Source organism: Salvelinus alpinus, chromosome 26 (assembly GCF_045679555.1).
Source record: "Salvelinus alpinus chromosome 26, SLU_Salpinus.1, whole genome shotgun sequence".
In the NCBI taxonomy this organism is placed as follows: Eukaryota; Metazoa; Chordata; class Actinopteri; order Salmoniformes; family Salmonidae; genus Salvelinus; species Salvelinus alpinus.
In genome coordinates, this window is record NC_092111.1 from 32,910,223 (window position 1) to 32,935,232 (window position 25,010).

Here is a 25,010-nt window from a genome sequence, read left to right on the forward strand (position 1 = left end):
CATTCAACAGTGCTAAGAGAAATAATGTAATATTTGTCCACAATGAAGATGACTTTATTGCACCCGTAAATGTTAAACAAATGTCAAATCATATATTTAATAACACAAGCTCTGTTCATACAAGAACACGGAATATCAGTAGTCTCTTTGCAATCAGTGCATGAAAACTACAGTAAACTACAGTCACGTGATATTTTTACTACTTGTTGCCAACCCGGAAGCAGTCAATTTAATGCTTCATGCATTTGCATAATTATGAATAGGATATCGAAACGAAGCAGCTGTAACATTGTTAAACTGTAACAATTTTTTTCGTTACAGTTTCCTGGAACGCAGAAGACATTGTTTGCACAGCGTCGTTTGTTGATACAACAACTCGTGACACTGGAGAAAGATTAGTGACTGATAAACTTCTGATAAACTTCTTAAATGTATCGACGTGTATGATTTTGTGCGGCTCGCTAACGGAAACCGTTGTAATGTGTGCGTAGGTTGCAGGTAAAGAGCTACAACGTGACACAGTTAATGTAGGCTACATTGTGTCCATGGCGCGAAGATAAGTAGGGTGAGCAAAATGGATTAGGATTTAGTGTTACTGGGACAGAATGGAGCGCTGGACACATTCATTTGACCTTGATTCTTTTTTTTTTATCTGGGTGTTAATGATAATCCATTTTTAACATCACGTTTATGGAGAAGTCATATTTCAATAAACTTTGACCAAGGAAGCCAATCGCTGGATGACAGAAAACGACCGTTGAAATTTGACTTGGCTAGTCAACTTTGGTCAACCCTGTTAAACATTTCGAAATAAAGTTGATTCAAGCAAAATAGGGGAACTTTTACATTGCACAAAGTTATTATCAGAAGCCAGTTCATGGTGAATTTGTTGGATCTGGTTTGGTAATGCACCATGATGCTGTTGTAGCCTACGGGGTATGAACATATCTCGTGAAGGAGGAAGGGAGACACGATGGCACTTTCCCGGCGAAGGAATCGGTGGAAGTTGATAGTTTGCCTTTTTGCGGCGTCTATAGTGGGATATTTTATTTTAAACAGGCATAATAATCACGGTGACATAGCTGGAACACGTCGAAGAGAGGTTCCCACTGAGCAAGATATTGCAAATGAAATGCTTAAAAAGCCTGTTTATGACAAACCGACGTTGGATTTAAATGCCTTGGGAGAAATGGGCAGAGCTGTCAAATTAAACCTCGTTGGAGAGGAGAAGAGAAAAGAAGAGGAAGGTATTAATAAACACCAGATTAATACCTATGTGAGTGATCTGGTATCTCTCCACCGCAGTCTACCCGAACGATGGAATCCTCTGTGAGTTTGAGTGTGGTGTTTATGATATTTTCCCAACATTCCCTTGTGATAAGAGTATTTTATAGAGCTTTTCTAAAATATGACTGACTGAATATGAAGGAGCCATCAACCGATTGTGGCAAACCTCGTTGAGTATTTCTAAATGCCTAAATGACAGGCAAGGCAATGCTTGATTTTGCAAGGTTGGATAAAGTCAGATCACTGACAAAGCTCGTTAATTAAACTGTTTATTTTGAGTTTACGAAAGGGCCAGGAATGAGTTATTAAATGACTCGTTGCGTGTTAAGCCATGTGCAAAGAATGAATAAAGTACTGCGGCCATATCTCAGTCAGACATCCAAGCACAAGGGTAACCAACAACATTGACCAAAAACGAACAGATTTTCTTTCTTCCTAGATCAGATCAGCACTCCTACTATTAGACACTTTTTGAATACTGGCCCAGATCTATTAGCCGGGGTGACAGATCTGTTGTGCTATAATTACACTCCTTGTCATGTCAATGACAGTGAGTAAACAATGAGAAGCATGATGGAAAGGGGATGTCTGTGGTCAGGCTTGCTACAGATCTATAACAAGTGAACTCCTTCTCTTTATTTCTCCAGTTGTAAGGACCAGAAGTATGACTATAGGTCATTGCCATCCACTTCAGTGGTGATCGCCTTCTACAACGAGGCCTGGTCCACACTGCTACGTACTGTCCACAGTGTCCTGGAGACCTCACCCGACAGACTGCTACGAGAGGTGGTGCTGGTGGACGACTATAGTGACAGAGGTACAATCATGTATATACATTACCAGTCAAAAGTTTGGACACACCTACTCATTCAAGGGTTTTTCTTTATTTTTACTATTTTTTACATTGTAGAATAATAGTGAAGACATCAAAACTATGAAATACCACATATGGAATCATGTAGTAACCAAAAAAAGAGTTAAACAAATCAAAATATATTTATATTTGCGATTCTTCAAAGTAGCCACCCTTTGCCTGTATGTGCTGATCTAGGACCAGGTGCCTCCTGTCAATGCAATTTGTATTAATTGTGATCTAAAAGGCTAAACTCTTACCCCGAGACCCTGTTTGTATGGGCCCAGATTTACAGACATGCTTGGCTAGAGTGACATCACTATGTCTGCCAAAGCCAAAGCGAGCCAATATGTGATGAATATTACATTCAATATGTTAAGGTTAAAGGGATGGTTCACATAGTGCGAACTCATCATCATCAAAGTTTCTGCTCTGTACTGAAAGTGTTCTACCTTGAAAACTTGACTGCTGACATGCACATTTTTGGGGGGATTGTGTTAACAACGGACTAATGAACCAAATACTAAATTAAAGTTTTTAAGTGAACTTTAAATACATTTTAATACCAGTTGGTAAACATGCAGCCTTACTCATAGGCCACTATTTGTCCCTTTCAGCACATGACGTAGTATTGGCCATGGGAGTCGCTCCAAATATTTGATCAGATTTCTGACAAGTAGTTTACATTTTAGGCATTTAGCACCCCTCTTATCCAGAGCCACTTACACTTAGTGCATTCACATTAAGATAGCTAGGTGGGACAACCACACATCACAGTCATAGTAAATACATGTTTCTTCAAAGTATCTATCAGCAAAGTCAGAGCTAGTAAGGGGGAAAAGAGTCAAGTGCCAGTGTTGGTTCACAATTTGTTTTGTTTTTGTGTGTTTTCTTTTAAGATTTAAAAAGGCACCAATATTTACTGAACCTCAAAGGGCATCACTTCCCCATTTGACATTGAGTGGTTCCTTCCATCGCCACTAGATGGTGCTAAATCAGTACTTTTGGAAATACCTATAGTGAAGAAAACATAGTGAAGAAAAGCCTTTCTTACTTGCTTGTCATTATCAATTAAACCACAAAGCGCAGGCACATCTGTTAGCAGCATTACACATTCTGTACCATTACACACCCTGTACCTGCATGTTACACACATCCCAGTTGAGGAAATGTACACTTGTCATGATACGTAAACAGCCCTTTTGGTTCCCTGTCAGCTCATTTGAAGGAGCCGTTAGAAAACTACATCTCCAGCTTGAAGAAGGTGCATCTGATCCGGGCCAGGAAGAGGGAGGGCCTGGTGCGGGCCAGGCTCTTGGGGGCCTCCATCGCCACGGGCGATGTGCTGACCTTTCTCGACTGCCACTGTGAATGCCACAAGGGCTGGCTGGAGCCCCTGCTCGAGAGGTGAGAAACCCCGTAGTGGGCCAGGTCAGGACTGTTCTTCAGTCTAGTCGTAGGACCTTAGTTTCCACATGTACAGTAGTGCCTCTCTCCATTCCTTCTACTTTGCGGTTGAATGTATTGTGCTGCTGGCTAGATTTGGATATGTGTAGCTATGTGAACTATTTTCCTTACCCACCCCCTTTCACACGAATCCCAAGCCTCCAAAGGCCTGTTCCATATGGTACCTGGTGAGGCCTTTCTCTCTGTCGTCACCCTGTTATACTGCAACCCCCTGCCCCATGCTTGCTTCTGCTCTCTTCTCTCTGCCCCAGGATTAAGGAGGAACCGTCCGCTGTGGTGTGTCCCGTCATTGATGTCATCGACTGGAACACCTTCCAGTATCTAGGCAACCCCGGGGAACCCCAGATCGGAGGGTTTGATTGGCGGCTGGTCTTCACCTGGCACTCGGTGCCAGAGTATGAGCAGAAACGCAGGCGCTCTGCCATCGATGTCATCAGGTCTGTGGTACCCTACATTAGAAACAGGCGCTATGTCATCGATGTCACCAGGTCTGTGGTACCCTACATTGGAAACAGGCGCTCTGTCATCGATGTTATCAGGTCTGTGGTACCCTACATTAGAAACAGGCGCTCTGCCATCGATGTCATCAGGTCTGTGGTACCCTACATTAGAAACAGGCGCTATGTCATCAGGTCTGTGGTACCCTACATTAGAAACAGGTGCTCTGCCATCGATGTCATCAGGTCTGTGGTACCCTACATTAGAAACAGGCGCTATGTCATCGATGTCATCAGGTCTGTGGTACCCTACATTAGAAACAGGCGCTCTGCCATCGATGTCATCAGGTCTGTGGTACCCTACATTAGAAACAGGCGCTCTGTCATCGATGTCATCAGGTCTGTGGTACCCTACATTAGAAACAGGCGCTATGTCATCAGGTCTGTGGTACCCTACATTAGAAACAGGTGCTCTGTCATCGGGTCTGTGGTACCCTACATTAGAAACAGGTGCTCTGTCATCGATGTCACCAGGTCTGTGGTACCCTACATTAGAAACAGGCGCTATGTCATCGATGTCACCAGGTCTGTGGTACCCTACATTAGAAACAGGCGCTATGTCATCGATGTCACCAGGTCTGTGGTACCCTACATTAGAAACAGGCGCTATGTCATCAGGTCTGTGGTACCCTACATTGGAAACAGGCGCTCTGTCATCGATGTCATCAGGTCTGTGGTACCCTACATTAGAAACAGGCGCTCTGCCATCAGGTCTGTGGTACCCTACATTAGAAACAGGCGCTATGTCATCGATGTCATCAGGTCTGTGGTACCCTACATTAGAAACAGGCGCTCTGTCATCGATGTCATCAGGTCTGTGGTACCCTACATTAGAAACAGGCGCTCTGCCATCAGGTCTGTGGTACCCTACATTAGAAACAGGCGCTATGTCATCGATGTCATCAGGTCTGTGGTACCCTACATTAGAAACAGGCGCTCTGCATTCGATGTCATCAGGTCTGTGGTACCCTACATTAGAAACAGGCGCTATGTCATCAGGTCTGTGGTACCCTACATTAGAAACAGGCGCTATGTCATCAGGTCTGTGGTACCCTACATTAGAAACAGGCGCTATGTCACCAGGTCTGTGGTACCCTACATTAGAAACAGGCGCTCTGCCATTGATGTCATCAGGTCTGTGGTACCCTACATTAGAAACAGGCGCTATGTCATCAGGTCTGTGGTACCCTACATTAGAAACAGGCGCTATGTCACCAGGTCTGTGGTACCCTACATTAGAAACAGGCGCTCTGCCATCGATGTCACCAGGTCTGTGGTACCCTACATTAGAAACAGGCGCTATGTCATCAGGTCTGTGGTACCCTACATTAGAAACAGGTGCTCTGCCATCGATGTCATCAGGTCTGTGGTACCCTACATTAGAAACAGGCGCTATGTCATCAGGTCTGTGGTACCCTACATTAGAAACAGGCGCTCTGCCATCGATGTCACCAGGTCTGTGGTACCCTACATTAGAAACAGGCGCTCTGCCATCGATGTCATCAGGTCTGTGGTACCCTACATTAGAAACAGGTGCTCTGTCATCGATGTCACCAGGTCTGTGGTACCCTACATTAGAAACAGGCGCTATGTCATCGATGTCACCAGGTCTGTGGTACCCTACATTAGAAACAGGCGCTCTGCCATCGATGTCATCAGGTCTGTGGTACCCTACATTAGAAACAGGCGCTCTGCCATCGATGTCATCAGGTCTGTGGTACCCTACATTAGAAACAGGCGCTATGTCATCAGGTCTGTGGTACCCTACATTAGAAACAGGCACTATGTCATCAGGTCTGTGGTACCCTACATTAGAAACAGGTGCTCTGCCATCAGGTCTGTGGTACCCTACATTAGAAACAGGTGCTCTGCCATCGATGTCATCAGGTCTGTGGTACCCTACATTAGAAACAGGCGCTATGTCATCAGGTCTGTGGTACCCTACATTAGAAACAGGCGCTATGTCATCAGGTCTGTGGTACCCTACATTAGAAACAGGCGCTCTGCCATCGATGTCATCAGGTCTGTGGTACCCTACATTAGAAACAGGCGCTATGTCATCAGGTCTGTGGTACCCTACATTAGAAACAGGCGCTCTGTCATCGATGTCATCAGGTCTGTGGTACCCTACATTAGAAACAGGCGCTCTGTCATCGATGTCATCAGGTCTGTGGTACCCTACATTAGAAACAGGCGCTCTGTCATCGATGTCATCAGGTCTGTGGTACCCTACATTGGAAACAGGCGCTATGTCATCAGGTCTGTGGTACCCTACATTAGAAACAGGCGCTATGTCATCGATGTCATCAGGTCTGTGGTACCCTACATTAGAAACAGGCGCTCTGCCATCGATGTCATCAGGTCTGTGGTACCCTACATTAGAAACAGGCGCTATGTCATCGATGTCATCAGGTCTGTGGTACCCTACATTAGAAACAGGCGCTATGTCACCAGGTCTGTGGTACCCTACATTAGAAACAGGCGCTCTGCCATCGATGTCATCAGGTCTGTGGTACCCTACATTAGAAACAGGCGCTATGTCACCAGGTCTGTGGTACCCTACATTAGAAACAGGCGCTCTGCCATCGATGTCATCAGGTCTGTGGTACCCTACATTAGAAACAGGCGCTATGTCACCAGGTCTGTGGTACCCTACATTAGAAACAGGCGCTCTGCCATCGATGTCACCAGGTCTGTGGTACCCTACATTAGAAACAGGCGCTATGTCATCAGGTCTGTGGTACCCTACATTAGAAACAGGCGCTATGTCATCAGGTCTGTGGTACCCTACATTAGAAACAGGCGCTATGTCATCAGGTCTGTGGTACCCTACATTAGAAACAGGCGCTCTGCCATCGATGTCACCAGGTCTGTGGTACCCTACATTAGAAACAGGCGCTCTGCCATCGATGTCACCAGGTCTGTGGTACCCTACATTAGAAACAGGTGCTCTGTCATCGATGTCATCAGGTCTGTGGTACCCTACATTAGAAACAGGCGCTATGTCATCGATGTCACCAGGTCTGTGGTACCCTACATTAGAAACAGGCGCTATGTCATCAGGTCTGTGGTACCCTACATTAGAAACAGGCGCTCTGTCATCGATGTCACCAGGTCTGTGGTACCCTACATTAGAAACAGGCGCTATGTCATCAGGTCTGTGGTACCCTACATTAGAAACAGGCGCTCTGCCATCGATGTCATCAGGTCTGTGGTACCCTACATTAGAAACAGGCGCTATGTCATCAGGTCTGTGGTACCCTACATTAGAAACAGGCACTATGTCATCAGGTCTGTGGTACCCTACATTAGAAACAGGTGCTCTGCCATCGATGTCATCAGGTCTGTGGTACCCTACATTAGAAACAGGCGCTATGTCATCAGGTCTGTGGTACCCTACATTAGAAACAGGTGCTCTGTCATCGATGTCATCAGGTCTGTGGTACCCTACATTAGAAACAGGCGCTCTGTCATCGATGTCACCAGGTCTGTGGTACCCTACATTAGAAACAGGCGCTATGTCATCAGGTCTGTGGTACCCTACATTAGAAACAGGCGCTCTGTCATCGATGTCACCAGGTCTGTGGTACCCTACATTAGAAACAGGCGCTATGTCATCAGGTCTGTGGTACCCTACATTAGAAACAGGCGCTCTGCCATCGATGTCATCAGGTCTGTGGTACCCTACATTAGAAACAGGCGCTATGTCATCAGGTCTGTGGTACCCTACATTAGAAACAGGCACTATGTCATCAGGTCTGTGGTACCCTACATTAGAAACAGGCGCTCTGCCATCGATGTCATCAGGTCTGTGGTACCCTACATTAGAAACAGGCGCTATGTCATCAGGTCTGTGGTACCCTACATTAGAAACAGGTGCTCTGTCATCGATGTCATCAGGTCTGTGGTACCCTACATTAGAAACAGGCGCTCTGTCATCGATGTCATCAGGTCTGTGGTACCCTACATTAGAAACAGGCGCTCTGCCATCGATGTCATCAGGTCTGTGGTACCCTACATTAGAAACAGGCGCTATGTCATCAGGTCTGTGGTACCCTACATTAGAAACAGGCACTATGTCATCAGGTCTGTGGTACCCTACATTAGAAACAGGTGCTCTGCCATCGATGTCATCAGGTCTGTGGTACCCTACATTAGAAACAGGCGCTCTGCCATCGATGTCACCAGGTCTGTGGTACCCTACATTAGAAACAGGCGCTCTGCCATCGATGTCATCAGGTCTGTGGTACCCTACATTAGAAACAGGCGCTATGTCATCAGGTCTGTGGTACCCTACATTAGAAACAGGTGCTCTGCCATCGATGTCATCAGGTCTGTGGTACCCTACATTAGAAACAGGCGCTCTGCCATCGATGTCACCAGGTCTGTGGTACCCTAACAATTTCAGTGTATCGGAGAGGAAAATAGTCTAATCCTCAGTTAACTATCAAGATATATGTTTAACAATTTGATATGCATATTATGTAGAGATCAACAATTGTTATACATACCATAGGCTATATGATTTATGATAATTATGGAACAAGTTTTCAAGATCTGCTCTGTAAGCTGTGTGTGCTTTGGTCCCAGGTCTCCTACTATGGCTGGTGGGCTGTTTGCTGTCAGTAAGAACTATTTCCATTACCTGGGCACGTATGACACAGGCATGGAGGTGTGGGGAGGAGAGAACCTAGAGTTCTCATTTAGGGTGAGTGTAGGTGAGAGAGAGAACGAGCGAGAGTGTGTGTGTGAGTGGGATTGTGTGTGAGAGCGAGAGTGATACATTTGGGCTTGCTGTACTCTGTGGTGTTTATCCATGCCTTTTTCCTGACGTTTCTGTGATAAGTTAAAAACCCACTGGAATCCAGTAATCCATGGTCACCATACTGTTGTGAAATATGTAGGGATTCACACAAGGCTGCAATGTTTACACTTTCATTATATAACTAGGTCACCACTATGCCATTTTGGATAAAGAAAAATGACCTTTCTGTTCCCTAATCAAAATTACATTAAAGAACTTTGAACCAAAAGTTACCTCTGTCAATTAAGGTTCCGCAGTCAATAAAGTTGCAACGTTTGAAGAATTTAAACCAGCTCAGAGGTCATGTTTTCCTTCAGTTACTTCCTGTGGGAAAGAACCAAACCGCCATACAACAACAGAACTCCCTCCCCTTTGAGAAAGACACACAAAGCTGTCCATTGTGCTGCCTGATTGAATCATGGTGTGTAGCTAATCATGTCCTCGTGTTGCTGTTGTTGTTGTTATTTAGATCTGGCAGTGCGGGGGCAGCCTGGAGATCCACCCCTGCTCCCACGTGGGCCATGTCTTCCCCAAGAAGGCCCCCTATTCGCGGAGTAAGGCCCTGGCCAACAGCGTGCGTGCTGCCGAGGTCTGGATGGACGACTACAAGGAGTTGTACTACCACCGTAACCCGCACGCTCGCCTGGTAGGCCAGCCCTGAACAGGGACTAGCGAAAGCTAGCAAAATGTGTGGCTTTTGAAAGTGCATGGTGCTGTGATTGTGGGTCAGGATCAGAAGTGTATGGTGCTGTGATTGTGGGTCAGGACCAGTAGTGTATGGTGCTGTGATTGTGGGTCAGGACCAGTAGTGTATGGTGCTGTGATTGTGGGTCAGGACCAGTAGTGTATGGTGCTGTGATTGTGGGTCAGGACCAGTAGTGTATGGTGCTGTGATTGTGGGTCAGGACCAGTAGTGTATGGTGCTGTGATTGTGGGTCAGGACCAGTAGTGTATGGTGCTGTGATTGTGGGTCAGGACCAGTAGTGTATGGTGCTGTGATTGTGGGTCAGGACCAGTAGTGTATGGTGCTGTGATTGTGGGTCAGGATCAGAAGTGTATGGTGCTGGACCAGTAGTGTATGGTGCTGTGATTGTGGGTCAGGACCAGTAGTGTATGGTGCTGTGATTGTGGGTCAGGACCAGTAGTGTATGGTGCTGTGATTGTGGGTCAGGACCAGTAGTGTATGGTGCTGTGATTGTGGGTCAGGACCAGTAGTGTATGGTGCTGTGATTGTGGGTCAGGACCAGTAGTGTATGGTGCTGTGATTGTGGGTCAGGATCAGAAGTGTATGGTGCTGGACCAGTAGTGTATGGTGCTGTGATTGTGGGTCAGGACCAGTAGTGTATGGTGCTGTGATTGTGGGTCAGGACCAGTAGTGTATGGTGCTGTGATTGTGGGTCAGGACCAGTAGTGTATGGTGCTGTGATTGTGGGTCAGGACCAGTAGTGTATGGTGCTGTGATTGTGGGTCAGGACCAGTAGTGTATGGTGCTGTGATTGTGGGTCAGGACCAGTAGTGTATGGTGCTGTGATTGTGGGTCAGGACCAGTAGTGTATGGTGCTGTGATTGTGGGTCAGGACCAGTAGTGTATGGTGCTGTGATTGTGGGTCAGGATCAGAAGTGTATGGTGCTGGACCAGTAGTGTATGGTGCTGTGATTGTGGGTCAGGACCAGTAGTGTATGGTGCTGTGATTGTGGGTCAGGACCAGTAGTGTATGGTGCTGTGATTGTGGGTCAGGACCAGTAGTGTATGGTGCTGTGATTGTGGGTCAGGACCAGTAGTGTATGGTGCTGTGATTGTGGGTCAGGACCAGTAGTGTATGGTGCTGTGATTGTGGGTCAGGATCAGAAGTGTATGGTGCTGGACCAGTAGTGTATGGTGCTGTGATTGTGGGTCAGGACCAGTAGTGCAGGTGGTAATAGTTTGTATGTATGCATGCACAGCTTTTCAAAGTAGTGATCAAATTCACATAAAAGCATGCCTCTGAGGAGCACAACTTCCATTCACACGTGTGGATCATACCTCTATGGTTAAGAGCAGCCATCTTACACTGAAAGAAGGGAAAAGCCCCTCATATTATATTTTTTTACCTCTAAGACACACACACACACACACTTCTCCCCGCCCCCTGCTCTGTAAATGCTCCCCTGATTGAGTGACACTTGTGATGCATGAGGACGGGACACACAAGGTGACACTCCGTCCGGTGTGAGATTACCATCGAGAGGCACAGCTCCACGCAGTGACAGTGGGCATCACCCACCCACCCTTCAGTTAGTCAGAGATGCTCTGTTCCACCCCAACCCAGGTGCCAGGCTGCCAGCAGGCCTGGGTTCAAATACTAGTTGACATTATTTAAAATACTTCAACTGGGCTTGATTTAGCTTGCCTGGTGCAATGGAACCAATGGAATAGTTAGAAAATTGCAAACTTTGCCCATCTGGGACTCCTGGCAGGCTAAAGCAAATGCAAACAAATGCAAAAAGTATTTGAAAGATTTCTAATAATATTTGAACCCAAGTCTGCCAGGGTACCATGCTGCCAGTGTGTGGCACTCTAAACGAAACACGGATCAGATGGCACTCAGCTTTCTGAGAGGAGGTTGACATGCCAAGTGGGAAGTGCTAGGCAGAACTCTACCTTCTCCACAAACACCAATTTGCTCTCGCTCTCTCTCGCTCTCGCTCTCGCCCTCGCCCTCGCTCGCTCTCGCCTTCTCTCTCCCTCGCTCTCTCTCTCCCTCGCTCTCTCTCTCCCTCGCTCTCTCGCTCTCTCTCTCCCTCGCTCTCTCGCTCTCTCTCCCTCGCTCTCGCTCTCTCTCCCTCGCTCTCTCGCTCGCTCGCTCTCACTCTCGCTCTCGCTCTCGCTCTCTCTCTGTGTGTGTGCTCTCTGCCTGGCATTCAGGTGAAGGGGAATGTGCCAGTCTGACCTTTTCAGTAGAACACAATATGAGATACAATCGCTCTCAAGAATCCAGTGATTCAAATTGATAAAGCTCCTGTCAAGCAATGGGATGTTGTTTTCTAATGGTTGGACTAATATTCCTCAGGGGCTTGTTTCCTGTTCAACTTTTAATTCACACCAGTTGAAACCTCCATTTTACTACTTACTAACAGAAATCCCGGTTGGAGCGTTCCCGGATGTCCTGCTTATTCCTTCCTGATTCCAGGAATCTTCTAACTCGGGATGTCTGGAAAACCTGGGATGGTTGGAAAGTTTTTGTAAGCCTAATAATTCCTCTTAGACTGCCCCCTACTGGCCCTTACTGCCCCACCCTCCTGTCTCCCCTGACTTGATTATCTTCCTTCTCTGGGGTCTAAATCAATTGATGGGCAATCAATTAGAGATGTTCAGGCATGCCGCTCCCATCTTTCATCCTGTGGCGTTGCTCACCTTCCTCCAACAGTAGGGGGCAGTCACCTTCCTCCAACAGTAGGGGGCAGTCACCTTCCTCCAACAGGGGCTTGTCTCCAAACAGATGTTCCTGTCCCCAACACTCCTCTGTGGACCATAACTAACACCTAACAATCCCTCTGGACCAGTAGGAATTTAGGGTTTCAGAAACACAGTAAACCACCACACAGAAATAAATAATTGCTGATATTGTAATGCTAATTGGGTTACCTCAAAATGTCCAGGTTTTCCAGAAATCCTGGTCGAAGGATTCCAGATTTCCTGCTTATTCCCCTCCTGATCTCTATTATTAAGGAACTTTCGAGGTTCTGCTTGCCTAAGTTAGAATACCTCAGGATAAGCTATAGACCATACTATTTTCCAAGAGAGTTTTCAGCTATGGGGCGGGTCGAGGGCTTCAAGTTCCTCAATGTCCACATCACTAAAGATCTATCATGGTCCAAACACACCAACACAGTCATGAAGAGGGCACGACAACATCTCTTCCCCCTCAGGAGGCTGAAAAGATTTGGCATGGGCCTCATATCCTCCAAACGTTCTATAGCTGCACCATTGAGAGCATCTTGACTGGCTGCATCACCGCTTGGTATGGCAACTGCTTGGCATCCGACCGTACGGCCCAGTACATCACTGGAGCATAGCTCTCTGCCGAGCTCCATGTATCCTCTATACCAGGCAGGTAGGCCCTAAAAAATGGCAAATGTTCCAGCCACCCAAGTCATACACTGTTCTCTCTGCTACCGCACGGCAAGTGGTGCCGATGCACCAAGTCTAGAACCAACAAGACCCTGAACAGCTTCTCCCCCCGAGCCATAAGACTGCTAAATAGTTAGTCTGGGTAGCTATTTGATTAGCTATCTATATTGCCCCTTTTTGCACAAACCTTTTGGACTCCTTGCAAACAGTTCTGCTACTGTTTATTATGTCACTTTATTCCTCGTTATATGTACAGTTGAAGTTGGACGTTTACATACACCTTGGCCAAATACATTTAAACTCAGTTTTTCACAATTCCTGACATTTAATCCTAGTAAAAATTCCCTGTCTTAGGTCAGTTAGGATCACCACTCTATTTTAAGAATGTGAAATGTCAAAATAATAGTAGAGTGATTTATTTCAGCTTTTATTTCTTTCATCACATTCACAGTGGGTCAGAAGTTTACATACACTCAATTAGTATTTGGTAGCATTGCCTTTAAATTGTTTAACTTGGCAAATGTTTCGGGTAGCCATCCACAAGCTTCCCACAATAAGTTGGGTGAATTTTGGCCCATTCCTCCTGACAGAGCTGGTGTAACTGAGTCAGGTTTGTAGGCCTCCTTGCTCGCACACGCTTTTTCAGTTCTGCCCACAAATCTTCTATGGGATTGAGGTCAGGGCTTTGTGATGGCCACTCCAATACCTTGACTTTGTTGTCCTTAAGCCATTTTGCCACAACTTTGGAAGTATGCTTGGGGTCATTGTCCATTTTGAAGGCCCATTTGCGACCAAGCTTTAACTTCCTGCCTGATGTCTTGAGATGTTGCTTCAATATATCCACATGATTGTGGTGTTCTTTGGCTTGCAAGCATCCCCCTTTTTCCTCCGAACATAACGATGGTCATTATGGCCAAACAGTTCTATTTTTGTTTCATCAGGCCAGAGGACATTTCTCCAAAAAGCATGATCTTTGTCCTCATGTGCAGTTGCAAACCGTAGTCTGGCTTTTTTATGGTGGTTTTGGAGCAGTGCCTTCTTCCATGCTGAGCGGCCTTTCAGGTTATGTCGATATAGGACATATAAATTAGATGTCCTAACCGACTTTCCGAAGCCATAGTTTGTTAACAAGACATTTGTGGAGTGGTTGAATAACGAGTTTTAATGACAACAACCTAAGTGTATGTAAACTTCCTACTTCAACTGTACATACTGTATAGCGACTCAGTACTGGTACCTTGTGTATATAGCCAAGTTATCGTTACTCAGTGTATTTATTATTACTTGTTTGACTTTTCTATTATTTCTCTATATTCTTTTTCTCTGCATTGTTGGGAAGGGCTCGTGAGCATTTCACTGTTACTCTACACCTGTTGTTTACGAAGCGTGTGACAAATCAAATTTGATTTCTGAAAAACCTTGGGAATTTTGCAACCCTAGACTGTGGATTGGAGTGTATTTGTGCTAACAGTGACCAGGATGCAGTGGTGGTCTGCTAGTGGGCAGTGTTTGTGTGTGTGTGTGGGAGGAGTGCTTACGTTTGAGTTGAGATTGTGTACAACAAAAGAGGAGTGTGATGCAAAAGTCTGTTTTTGTAGTGTCAGTGTATGTGGTGGTTTTGTGATTTGTGTGTTTATGGGAACTTTTGAAAAACCATAGATGGTGCTGTTTGTCAGTTCACAGAATAATACCCAGAGACTCAAACAGACAGGAAGTCAGTTGAACATTTACTTCTGAGCTTGACTTCATGACTGCATGGCCTCAAAATAAATAGAATTATATAATTTTAAAGTCTCTTGTTTTGTTGTTGTTGTCAGGAAGCCTTTGGGGACGTGACAGACAGGAGGAGGCTCAGGACCCAGCTGGGATGTAAGGACTTCAAGTGGTACCTGGAGAACATCTATCCTGATATCCACGTCCCTGAGGACAGGCCTGGGATGTTTGGAATGGTGAGGAGAATGCTACCATTTTGACTCCAAGGTTGTATTAGTTAGGCACCAAACAGAAGGTTCTATTAGTAAGGCACCAAACAGAAGGTTGTATTAATTAGGCACCAAACAGAAGGTTGTATTAGTTAGGCACCAAACAGAAGGTTGTATTAGTTAGGCACCAAACAGAAGGTTGTATTAGTTAGGCACCAAACAGAAGGTTGTATTAGTTAGGCACCAAACAGAAGGTTGTATTAGTTAGGCACCAAACAGAAGGTTGTATTAGTTAGGCACCAAACAGAAGGTTGTATTAGTTAGGCACCAAACAGAAGGTTGTATTAGTTAGGCACCAAACAGAAGGTTGTTTTAGTTAGGCACCAAACAGAAGATTGTTTTAGTTAGGCACCAAACAGAAGGTTGTATTAGTTAGGCACCAAACAGAAGGTTGTATTAGTTAGGCACCAAACAGAAGGTTGTATTAGTTAGGCACCAAACAGAAGGTTGTATTAGTTAGGCACCAAACAGAAGGTTGTATTAGTTAGGCACCAAACAGAAGGTTGTATTAGTTAGGCACCAAACAGAAGGTTGTATTAGTTAGGCACCAAACAGAAGGTTGTATTAGTTAGGCACCAAACAGAAGGTTGTTTTAGTTAGGCACCAAACAGAAGATTGTTTTAGTTAGGCACCAAACAGAAGGTTGTATTAGTTAGGCACCAAACAGAAGGTTGTATTAGTTAGGCACCAAACAGAAGGTTGTATTAGTTAGGCACCAAACAGAAGGTTGTATTAGTTAGGCACCAAACAGAAGGTTGTTTTAGTTAGGCACCAAACAGAAGATTGTTTTAGTTAGGCACCAAACAGAAGGTTGTATTAGTTAGGCACCAAACAGAAGGTTGTATTAGTTAGGCACCAAACAGAAGGTTGTATTAGTTAGGCACCAAACAGAAGGTTGTATTAGTTAGGCACCAAACAGAAGGTTGTATTAGTTAGGCACCAAACAGAAGGAAACGGACTGAAACTACCTGAACCTGTCCAATAAGAAACACGTGTTGTCGTTTTCAACCCAGGCGACCTCATCTTCTATGGGATTGAGGTCAGGGCTTTGTGATGGTGCACAGTGTAAAAGTGCACAGTGTAACTCAAGTGAAAGTCACCCAGTAAAATGCTACTTGTCTTAAGGTATTTGGTTTTAAATATACTTAAGTATCAAAAGTAAATGGAATTGCTAAAATGACCTTAAATATCAAAAGTAAAAGTATAAATCATTTTAACTTCCTTATATTAAGCAAACCAGACAACCCTATGTTTTTTTGTTAACGGATAGCCAGGGGCACACTCCAACACTCAGACATAACTTACGAACTAAGTGATTGTGTTTAGTGAGTCCACCAGATCAGAGGCAGTAGGGATGACCAGGGATGTTCTCTTGATAAGTGTGTGAATTGGACCATTTTCCTGTCAAAATGTAACAAGTACTTTTGGGTGTCAGGAAAAATGTATAGAGTAAAAAGTACATTATTTTCTTTAGGAATGTAGTAAAGTCAAAGTTGGCAAAAATATAAAAAAGTACAGATACCAAAAAACCCGACATAAGTAGTACTTTAAAGTATTTTTACTTAAGTAAATGTACCACATTAATGAATCTGTGTTTATTAAAGGGATAGTGCACTCAAGTGTGTTATCATAGACAAGTTGACTGAACTTTCCCTTGACTCCCCACACTCATAGCTGTATTTTAACAGCAGCATCTGCATGTTGTTTCCCTTTAGCTGAAGAACAGAGGCATGTCCAGCTACTGCTTTGACTACAACCCTCCTGACGACCATAACCTGGTGGGCCACCGGATCATCCTCTACCCCTGTCATGGCATGGGACAAAACCAGGTAGCTATGGCTCCATCTTTAGTCTCCATGTCCTTCATTTAAAACCAGGTAGCTATGGCTCCATCTTTAGTCTCCATGTCCTTCATTTAAAACCAGGTAGCTATGGCTCCATCTTTAGTCTCCATGTCCTTCATTTAAAACCAGGTAGCTATGGCTCCATCTTTAGTCTCCATGTCCTTCATTTAAAACCAGGTAGCTATGGCTCCATCTTTAGTCTCCATGTACTTCATTTAGTAGTGGTTCAGACACTGGTGTGCTAGCGTATATTGTTTTCAGGACTGCAGTGATTGTTGTCTAGTGTTGTTAGCTTAGATTTTTGTTTAGCATTTTTTTTAATTGAACCTTTTTTTAACTAGGCAAGTCAGTTAAGAACAAATTACGTCTCATCAGCTGTCATGGTTAAACAATGCTTACAGTGCTTTCATGGCTAATAGCCTAACACCTTGACCAAACCGGCCCTGCACGTGCATTTGCGTGCGCATGTTGATTTTGTCTACACCCAGCAGACGGGTTCGTAACGCGCAGATTAAAATGCCTAACCAACTATATTAGTTTGGGGACAGGTTGAAACACATGAAGCATTCATGGACATTTAGCTAGCTTGCTGTTGCTAGATCATTTGTCCAGGAAGGAAAGCTTTGGATTATTTTACCTTCTTCTTTTGGTGGATCTTTGTAGAATTTAACCTATTTTGAGTCATACAAAGTCGTGTGTTCTCTACTCTGACCATTAGTCCACAGATAAAGGAGAAACCTAGTTAGTTTTCTTTGATTTAATCTCTCCTCGTTCATCTTTTAATCACCCACGTGGGTTAGTATGCTCGTGAAAACCAATGAGTAAATGGGAGAGGCGAAACTTGAATGTAATGGTCATTTGATTTTTAACTTGGCCTGGCAGACAGCATGTGGTAATGGAAATGATATTTGACTCAGGGCTTCAGATTATAATGCACATTGACAAGTACAAAATGATTATGTGTATTTGGACCAAAATAAAAGTGAAGAAAACAGGTACCATCGTGTGTGAGGTCAGCTGTATGGAACACAACAAAAACTCCACGAACCACGCACACGCTCTTCGTCTCTCCTGTTGCAGTTTTTTGAGTACTCCAATGAGAGTAGGGAGATCCGCTATAACACCAGGGAGCCAGCAGGGTGCGCTGTGGGGGACGCTGTCTCCAACTACCTGACCGTGCACCTGTGCAGGAAACCCCGGCAGACTGTACCACAGGACCAGAAGTTTGTTCTCAGAGAGGTGAGCTGGATGGAGACTGTGTGTTCATCCCACGTCATGGCAGCAAACAGGGAGCAGAGGAAAGGGTCAGTGGTGGATGGTGGCCAGAGATATTGGTGTACAGGAATTTTGTAATGGAATCAATGTTTTTAAAATGTATTTAACCTTTATTTTAACTAGGCAAGTCAGTTAAGAACAAATTCTTATTTTCAATGACGGCCTAGGAACAGTGGGTTAACTGCCTTGTTCAGGGGCAGAACGGCAGATTTTTACCTTGTCAGCTCGGGGATTCGAACTAGCAACCTTTCGGTTACTGGCCCAAAACTAGGCTACCTGCCGTGTAAGGGTATCAAACACATGGAAATCATATGTTTTGATACCGTTCCATTCAACCATTACAAAGAACCAGTCCTCTTAGATCTCTGTCCACCAGCCTCCTCTGAAGAAGGTGGAGAGGGGAGTAGAAAACCCAGATGAACACATGGACGTACAGTGCCATCAGAAAGTATTCACACCCCTGGACTTTTTCCACATTTTGTTGTGTTACAGCCTGAATTTAAAATGGATTAAATGTAGATTTTTTGTGTGTCCCTAATCTACACAAAATATCCCATAATGTCAAAGTGGAACTATATGTTTAGAAATGTTTACAAATTAATTAAAAATGAAAAGCTAAAATGTCTTGAGTCTAAGTATTCAACCATTTTTGTTATGGCAAGCATAAATAAATTCAGGAGTAAGAGTGTACTTAAATCACATAAGTTGCATGGACTCACTCTGTGTGCAATAATTTTGTGTAACATGATTTTTAAATGACTACCCCATCTCTGTACCCCACACATACAATTATCTGTAAGGTCACTCAGTGAATTTGTGAATTTGAAGCACAGACTCAGCCACAAAGGCCAGGAAGGGTTTTCCAATGGTTTGCAAAGAAGGGCAACTATTGGTAGATGGGTCAACAAAAAAAAACACACACACTTAAGTGCTGCTTTGAGCGTGGTGCAGTTATTAATTACACTTTGGATGGTGTATCAATACACCCAGTCACTACAAAGATACAGGCGTCCTTCCTAACTCAGTTACTGGAGAGGAAGGAAACTTCTCAGGGATTTCATCATGAGCCCAATGGTGATCTGACTAGTGGTTAGAGCGTTTGGCCAGTAACCGAAATAGTATTTTGAGTAGATTGTTGACAAAAATTGACAACACATTCCGTTTTAATCGCACTTTGTAACACAACAAAATGTGGGGGAAATCAAGGGGTTCTGAAGGCAGTATATACAGTAGAGTACAGTACGGGTGTAGCTAAATGTTGGTTTTCACTAAGCACTCTTGTGTTCTGTCTGTTCTGTTGATTTTCTGGTTGGAGCGGCCTCGATGCATTCAGAGCATGTTCAAAGGGAAGCTTTGACAAATACTCACATTAAGCCCTCTCCCCTCTCAGCTCTCATTTTTCTCTCAGCGCTACCTCGCTCTATCAAATCAATTCAATTCAAAGGGCCTTATTGGCACGGGAAACATATGTTAACATTGCCAAAGCAAGTGAAATAGATAATAAACAAAACTGAAATAAACAATCAAAAATGAACAGTAAACATTCCAAACACAAACAGTCCTGGGGTTGTTTGTGAACAGAGCCCAATGACCAGCTTGCTTAGGGGAATCTTACATTTACATTTACATTTAAGTCATTTAGCAGACGCTCTTATCTGTACGTGATGGCTTTATCTATCTCTCTCCCTCTCAGCTCTCCCATTTTCACTCTCTCAGCTCTCCCATTTTCACTCTCTCTCTCAGCTCTCCCATTTTCACTCTCTCTCTCAGCTCTCCCATTTTCACTCTCTCTCAGCTCTCCCATTTTCACTCTCTCTCTCAGCTCTCCCATTTTCACTCTCTCTCTCAGCTCTCCCATTTTCACTCTCTCTCTCAGCTCTCCCATTTTCACTCTCTCTCTCAGCTCTCCCATTTTCACTCTCTCTCTCAGCTCTCCCATTTTCACTCTCTCTCAGCTCTCCCATTTTCACTCTCTCTCTCTCTCTCTCTCTCTCAGCTCTCCCATTTTCACTCTCTCTCTCAGCTCTCCCATTTTCACTCTCTCTCTCAGCTCTCCCATTTTCACTCTCTCTCAGATCTCCCATTTTCACTCTCTCTCAGATCTCCCATTTTCACTCTCTCTCAGATCTCCCATTTTCACTCTCTTTCAGCAGTACCTCTGTCAGCACTCTCTCTCTCGCTCTTTCTTTCTCTTTCTCGAGTCCTTATCCTCCAGATACAGACTCATCCCAGTATCACTATAGTATATGTTAATAGCCCTAGTCTCTCTCTGGAGTAGGGGTCACATGATCAAATAATGTCTTCTGGAGAGCTTTGATGTATCTCAGGTGATAAGTGTTTTTGTGGCGTTTGGTACACAATGGATCATAAAGCATTGAGGTAGCCTATTGACTGGGTGCACAGTCCATGCTTGTTGTGGTAGTTTAGTACAGGTACGTGTTCAGTGTTTCCAGCAGGGGAGCAACTTTCACTGGGGACGGGTGTAAGTCCCCCCCACATTTGCATTTTTGTCCCCCCCCAGTTTTATCATTGGAATGTGATACAAAACAAGGCCACGGTGTGCTTTAGGACCATGCCGACGTCTCCGAGCGATCGGGTAGGCTGTTTGAAATGTTTATCAGACTGGATAAAAAAATAAATGATGTCCCTCCCACTTCTAAAATCAAAGTTGCTCCCCTGGTTTCCAAACATGTTAATAGCTAGAGAGAGAGAGCAATTGACAGAAGGCTAGGGACAGTTTCTGACTTTTTACACTGCACAGCTCCCCTCTCTGTAATGCCTGTATGTAGTCTCTTGTTCCTGGATGTAGTCTACACACCAGTGGTTCACAACTTCACTTCTCCAGGGTTGTAGCCAGTCCTACTGCTGTTAAAATCTTATTTTTTTATTGATTGGCTAGTGAGTCCACAGACTTGGTTGTTTAGGTAGATATTAGTTGGTTAAAGGGAAGGATTAAGACCAGCATTAGTTAATAGGGACCAGCATTAGTTAATAGGGACCAGCATTAGTTAATAGGGACCAGCATTAGTTAATAGGCCTTAAGGACAGTGCTTCTCTACTCTATACTAGTGGTCCATTTGGCCTGGCTTGTAAAATAGATTATATTTCAATAACCTGTTTTAAATAAAGGTAACATGTTTTTAATAACTCCTTTCCACTAGGACGACACCCTCTACCATGTGATGACGCAGAAGTGCGTCCAGGCCGTGGACAAGACTGACAACGGCACCCCTGCCCCTGCCCTGCGGCCTTGCTCAGACCACGCCAACCAGAAGTGGTTTTTTGAGGAGAGGGGGGCGTAGTGGAGCGGGCCAGCCGAAATCCCTATCCCTGGGGTAGAGGGTCAACCAAACTCTTACCCCTGGGATAGAGGGTGAGGGTTGGAGGGCCCCCAAGACCAATACTCAGGTCCAGCGCCCTTATGCCGTGGAGATGACCTGGGTCGTAGTCACTAGATACAAAACAGAAGAAAATGGTCCAAAACGGCGAGGTTCTAATCATTTGTTTTCTGTTGCACACTGTTTGTAAATGTTGTGCTCTAATGAATATGACCCTGGTCAGGCGAAACCGTTCTCACCTCCTGTATCTATGCACAACCGTGTGCTTGCTGGACAACTTCAACATTGACGTTTTCGCACATTTGATATTAACTAATACCACATCTACTTCCCAAATCTTTTTTTGTCGATATTTGTTGTGAAAACCTGGGAGACGAAGGATGTTGGAATGGACTGGGATATTTAACACATTTTTATGTGTGGGATTTAATGACCTGTCTGTTCATCTGACTGAAAGCCACTCCTACTTTTTATTCTCACTTTCGTTCTTACCTCTCTCTTTCTCTGGAACACAGGACCACTTAGCAGCTGGTAGTGGATGTTTTTGGCATTGCAGTGATCATGACAGACTCTTATGTACTTGCGCATTACATTATAGCTGGAAATCTCAGACTCAACCTCTAGACGGAGCCAAAGCTTCCATCTTGTGTGCTGATCTTTTTCACTCCATCCAGCATGTTCTCAGCTCAGTGACGTGAGTGGTTAATTGTTCAGGTATTTTTGGGAGCCTAGTATTTTGTTTTATACATATTTTATTTTTTAAATACGTGCTTACTACTTCAACCAGTCCCTCCAAGATTTATTTTTATTTTTTGTGATATTTTCGGGCAAAATAATCTTGCATGGCAGTATGGAACAATTGTGTTCAATTTGTCGCGAAAGTGCGCTGACGAGAGAAACATTTGTTGCGGTGTAGCTTGATTGAACCATATTATGCTGTGATTGGTTAATTTGTGCCCCCTCTTTTTGTACTGCGGTGATGGATTTGTTTTATGCGGTAAAATTGCAATGATTTGACTTTTTTATGCAGAAATTAGTGTGGTGATTGGTCAAATTTGCAAACCCTCGCAAAATATGTGATGACATTTTTGATTGCACACAAAAAAATTGCGATGACAGAATCGTGGAGGGGCTTTATAACTTTCGATTGGCTCCGCTTCTAGGCTTAAGACAACACACAGTACCTCTTTAGCCACACGATTACTGGTAGTAGGAGAAATTCCACTCCGGTCTTTAGTTGTGTTCATGAATCACAATTATGAATTTGGATAACTCACGGTAAGCAATTTAAACATTTCTGAAAGAAGGAATACTTGTGGTTTTTCATTGTTTTTTGGTCTAACATGCGTCTTGTCAATGCAGTTGACTCCTAGTGAGATTGTTATTTTCCTAATAGAGTGAAGCTACTAAGACTTAACGTAGCTATATTGGGTGTGTTAATTATATTATAATTCTTGTTTATTTTAAATGATATATTTACTCAATGTTTATTTACTTACTTATTGATCATCGTTGATGTCAGCGTGGATTTATTAATTCAGCACTAAGTTAAATGAGCCACTTGACTTTATGTATTGCAACTGCAATAACAAATGGGGAAAACAATTGTTGACAATAAATGTTCCTTAAGGCCATCATTTGGGCCATTTTACCCAGAAGTGCCTTACCTGATGCAAAAAGAGATATGGAAAGATACGCATGGAATTCTAAAACAAATCCACATTTTTATTAAAAGAGATTAAGGACAAATCTCAAATGATACCTACCTTATCCCTATATAGTGTACTATAGTGCAGGGGTACTCGCCTACTATTTGAGAAGGTCCGGTCACATACATTTCCTCTGTGGCAATGGTCCGGATGGATATTGTAATTTGTCGTAGTAACAAACCCCAACGTTGCGACCCCCAAGCTGTTCAAACTGTTTACACCCCTCTTTTTGCCAGATATAAGAAAATAAAGTTGCTGTTTTTTAAAACAAATTTCCTGCAATTCTACACATGTTGACATGTCTTATGTGTGTTCATATGATACCTGAGTGGCTCAACAAAATCACCCGGGGTTCCCTTGGGATGGAGGCCCCTGGGCATGTAATCTGGCCACGATAACTACAAGATGTAGGTAGCTGGTTAGCCTAACTTTCCTATCTAGTTGACATGCGCTAGTGGTAATTAACTGGACATTTTTCTGACCGGTTATAAATAGCTCTCTAAGGTCTGTCAGTGGAGGAAGGAAAACTGTCCATACACAACCAAATTTCAAGATATTGCCTTGTGCATTCTACTATTATAACTCAACAGTAAGTTTCATTTCCCCAAAAATAAATACTATTTATTTATTTAGTCAGGACCTGCGGTCCGTATTGACCCTGTTCTGGGTCCAGATCCGGAACCGCCAGTTGGCTGCTATAGGGCGTAAGGTGTCATTTGAGATATAGCCTAAGTGTACTTTAAGATTGATATCTTATGCAAGGAGATTGTGGGTGAATGGAGTGCTGCATTGATCCCTGTTCGCTTAGCCTAGTGGTATGGCTGTTGCGTTTAGGGGGACGTTGGACACACACACGCATACACACACACACACACACACACACAGGAGTTTACGTGCAGGATCTCTGGATCACTTCAATTGAAATAGGGATATGAGATTTGATTTATACCTTTTTATATCCCATGGCCACAGTTCATAACATGTTTTCTAAGTACATTGACAAGAGTCAGTTTTATTTAAACACGACCGGGTGAATCACAATATGTCAACCTATTGATTTTGGACAGGGTCCAAAGTAGTGCACTATAGAGTACCATTTGGGATGCAGACATATTTTTGCACCAGGGAGTTGAATAAACATGAGATTGTTTTTCCTGAGTTACAGTAGCGTTATTTACGGTTTTCTTAGTCATCTGGTATTCCAGGCATGTCCCTACATTGTAAAACGTGTTTTATTGTATGTTATTTGACATGGTATATGGCCGCAGCAAAATTGATAAGTGACCATTCACCTGGTTTGCTTAATATCTTTCTGGCAGGTCATAGAATGGCGCGGCGCTCCTCTATCACCGTACATCATAAAGTGTGATGTTCTGTCTGTTTGGGACACAGTACTCTGGATGCATCCCACATGGCACTCTGTTCTCTATGTTGAGAACTACTTTTTAAAATCAATATGCTGGATCCAACTGGATTTTATTTTAATGCTGTTCATTCCATGTGGCCTTTACCATCATAAAAAAAATGTGTTATTAATTCAAGATATTTTTAGGAACTGTCCATAAAATGGAATCGATTGGATGAAACTGAGTTTGTAATCATATTAATGTACCATTTTTTTCTAGTACCATTCTGGAAAAAGTATTTCATGTGTAATGTTTAATTTCTGAATAATAATACAAAGTAAAACTTTTAAGAATTGTATTCTTGGTTGGTATGTATGTATTTTCTTCAAACCACATCAGGTACCAGTCAAAAGTTTGGACACACCTACTCATTCAAGGGTTTTCCTTTATTTTTTACTATTAAAAAATAGTAGTCACCTGGAATGCATTCCAATTAA

General features: G+C 43.7%; 1 protein-coding gene across 1 annotated transcript; it reads left to right on the forward strand.

Annotated features, from left to right (window-relative positions):
* The first annotated feature begins 237 nt into the window (after positions 1-237).
* Positions 238-25,010, forward strand: LOC139555210 (polypeptide N-acetylgalactosaminyltransferase 12-like). Its single transcript, XM_071368820.1, is given in 11 exon segments — positions 238-1,329; positions 1,935-2,104; positions 3,358-3,547; positions 3,859-4,044; positions 8,695-8,812; positions 9,378-9,554; positions 14,837-14,968; positions 16,717-16,830; positions 17,926-18,084; positions 21,282-21,408; positions 21,411-25,010. Coding segments are annotated over 11 exon segments (1,809 nt in total). The 5' UTR covers positions 238-973; the 3' UTR covers positions 21,491-25,010.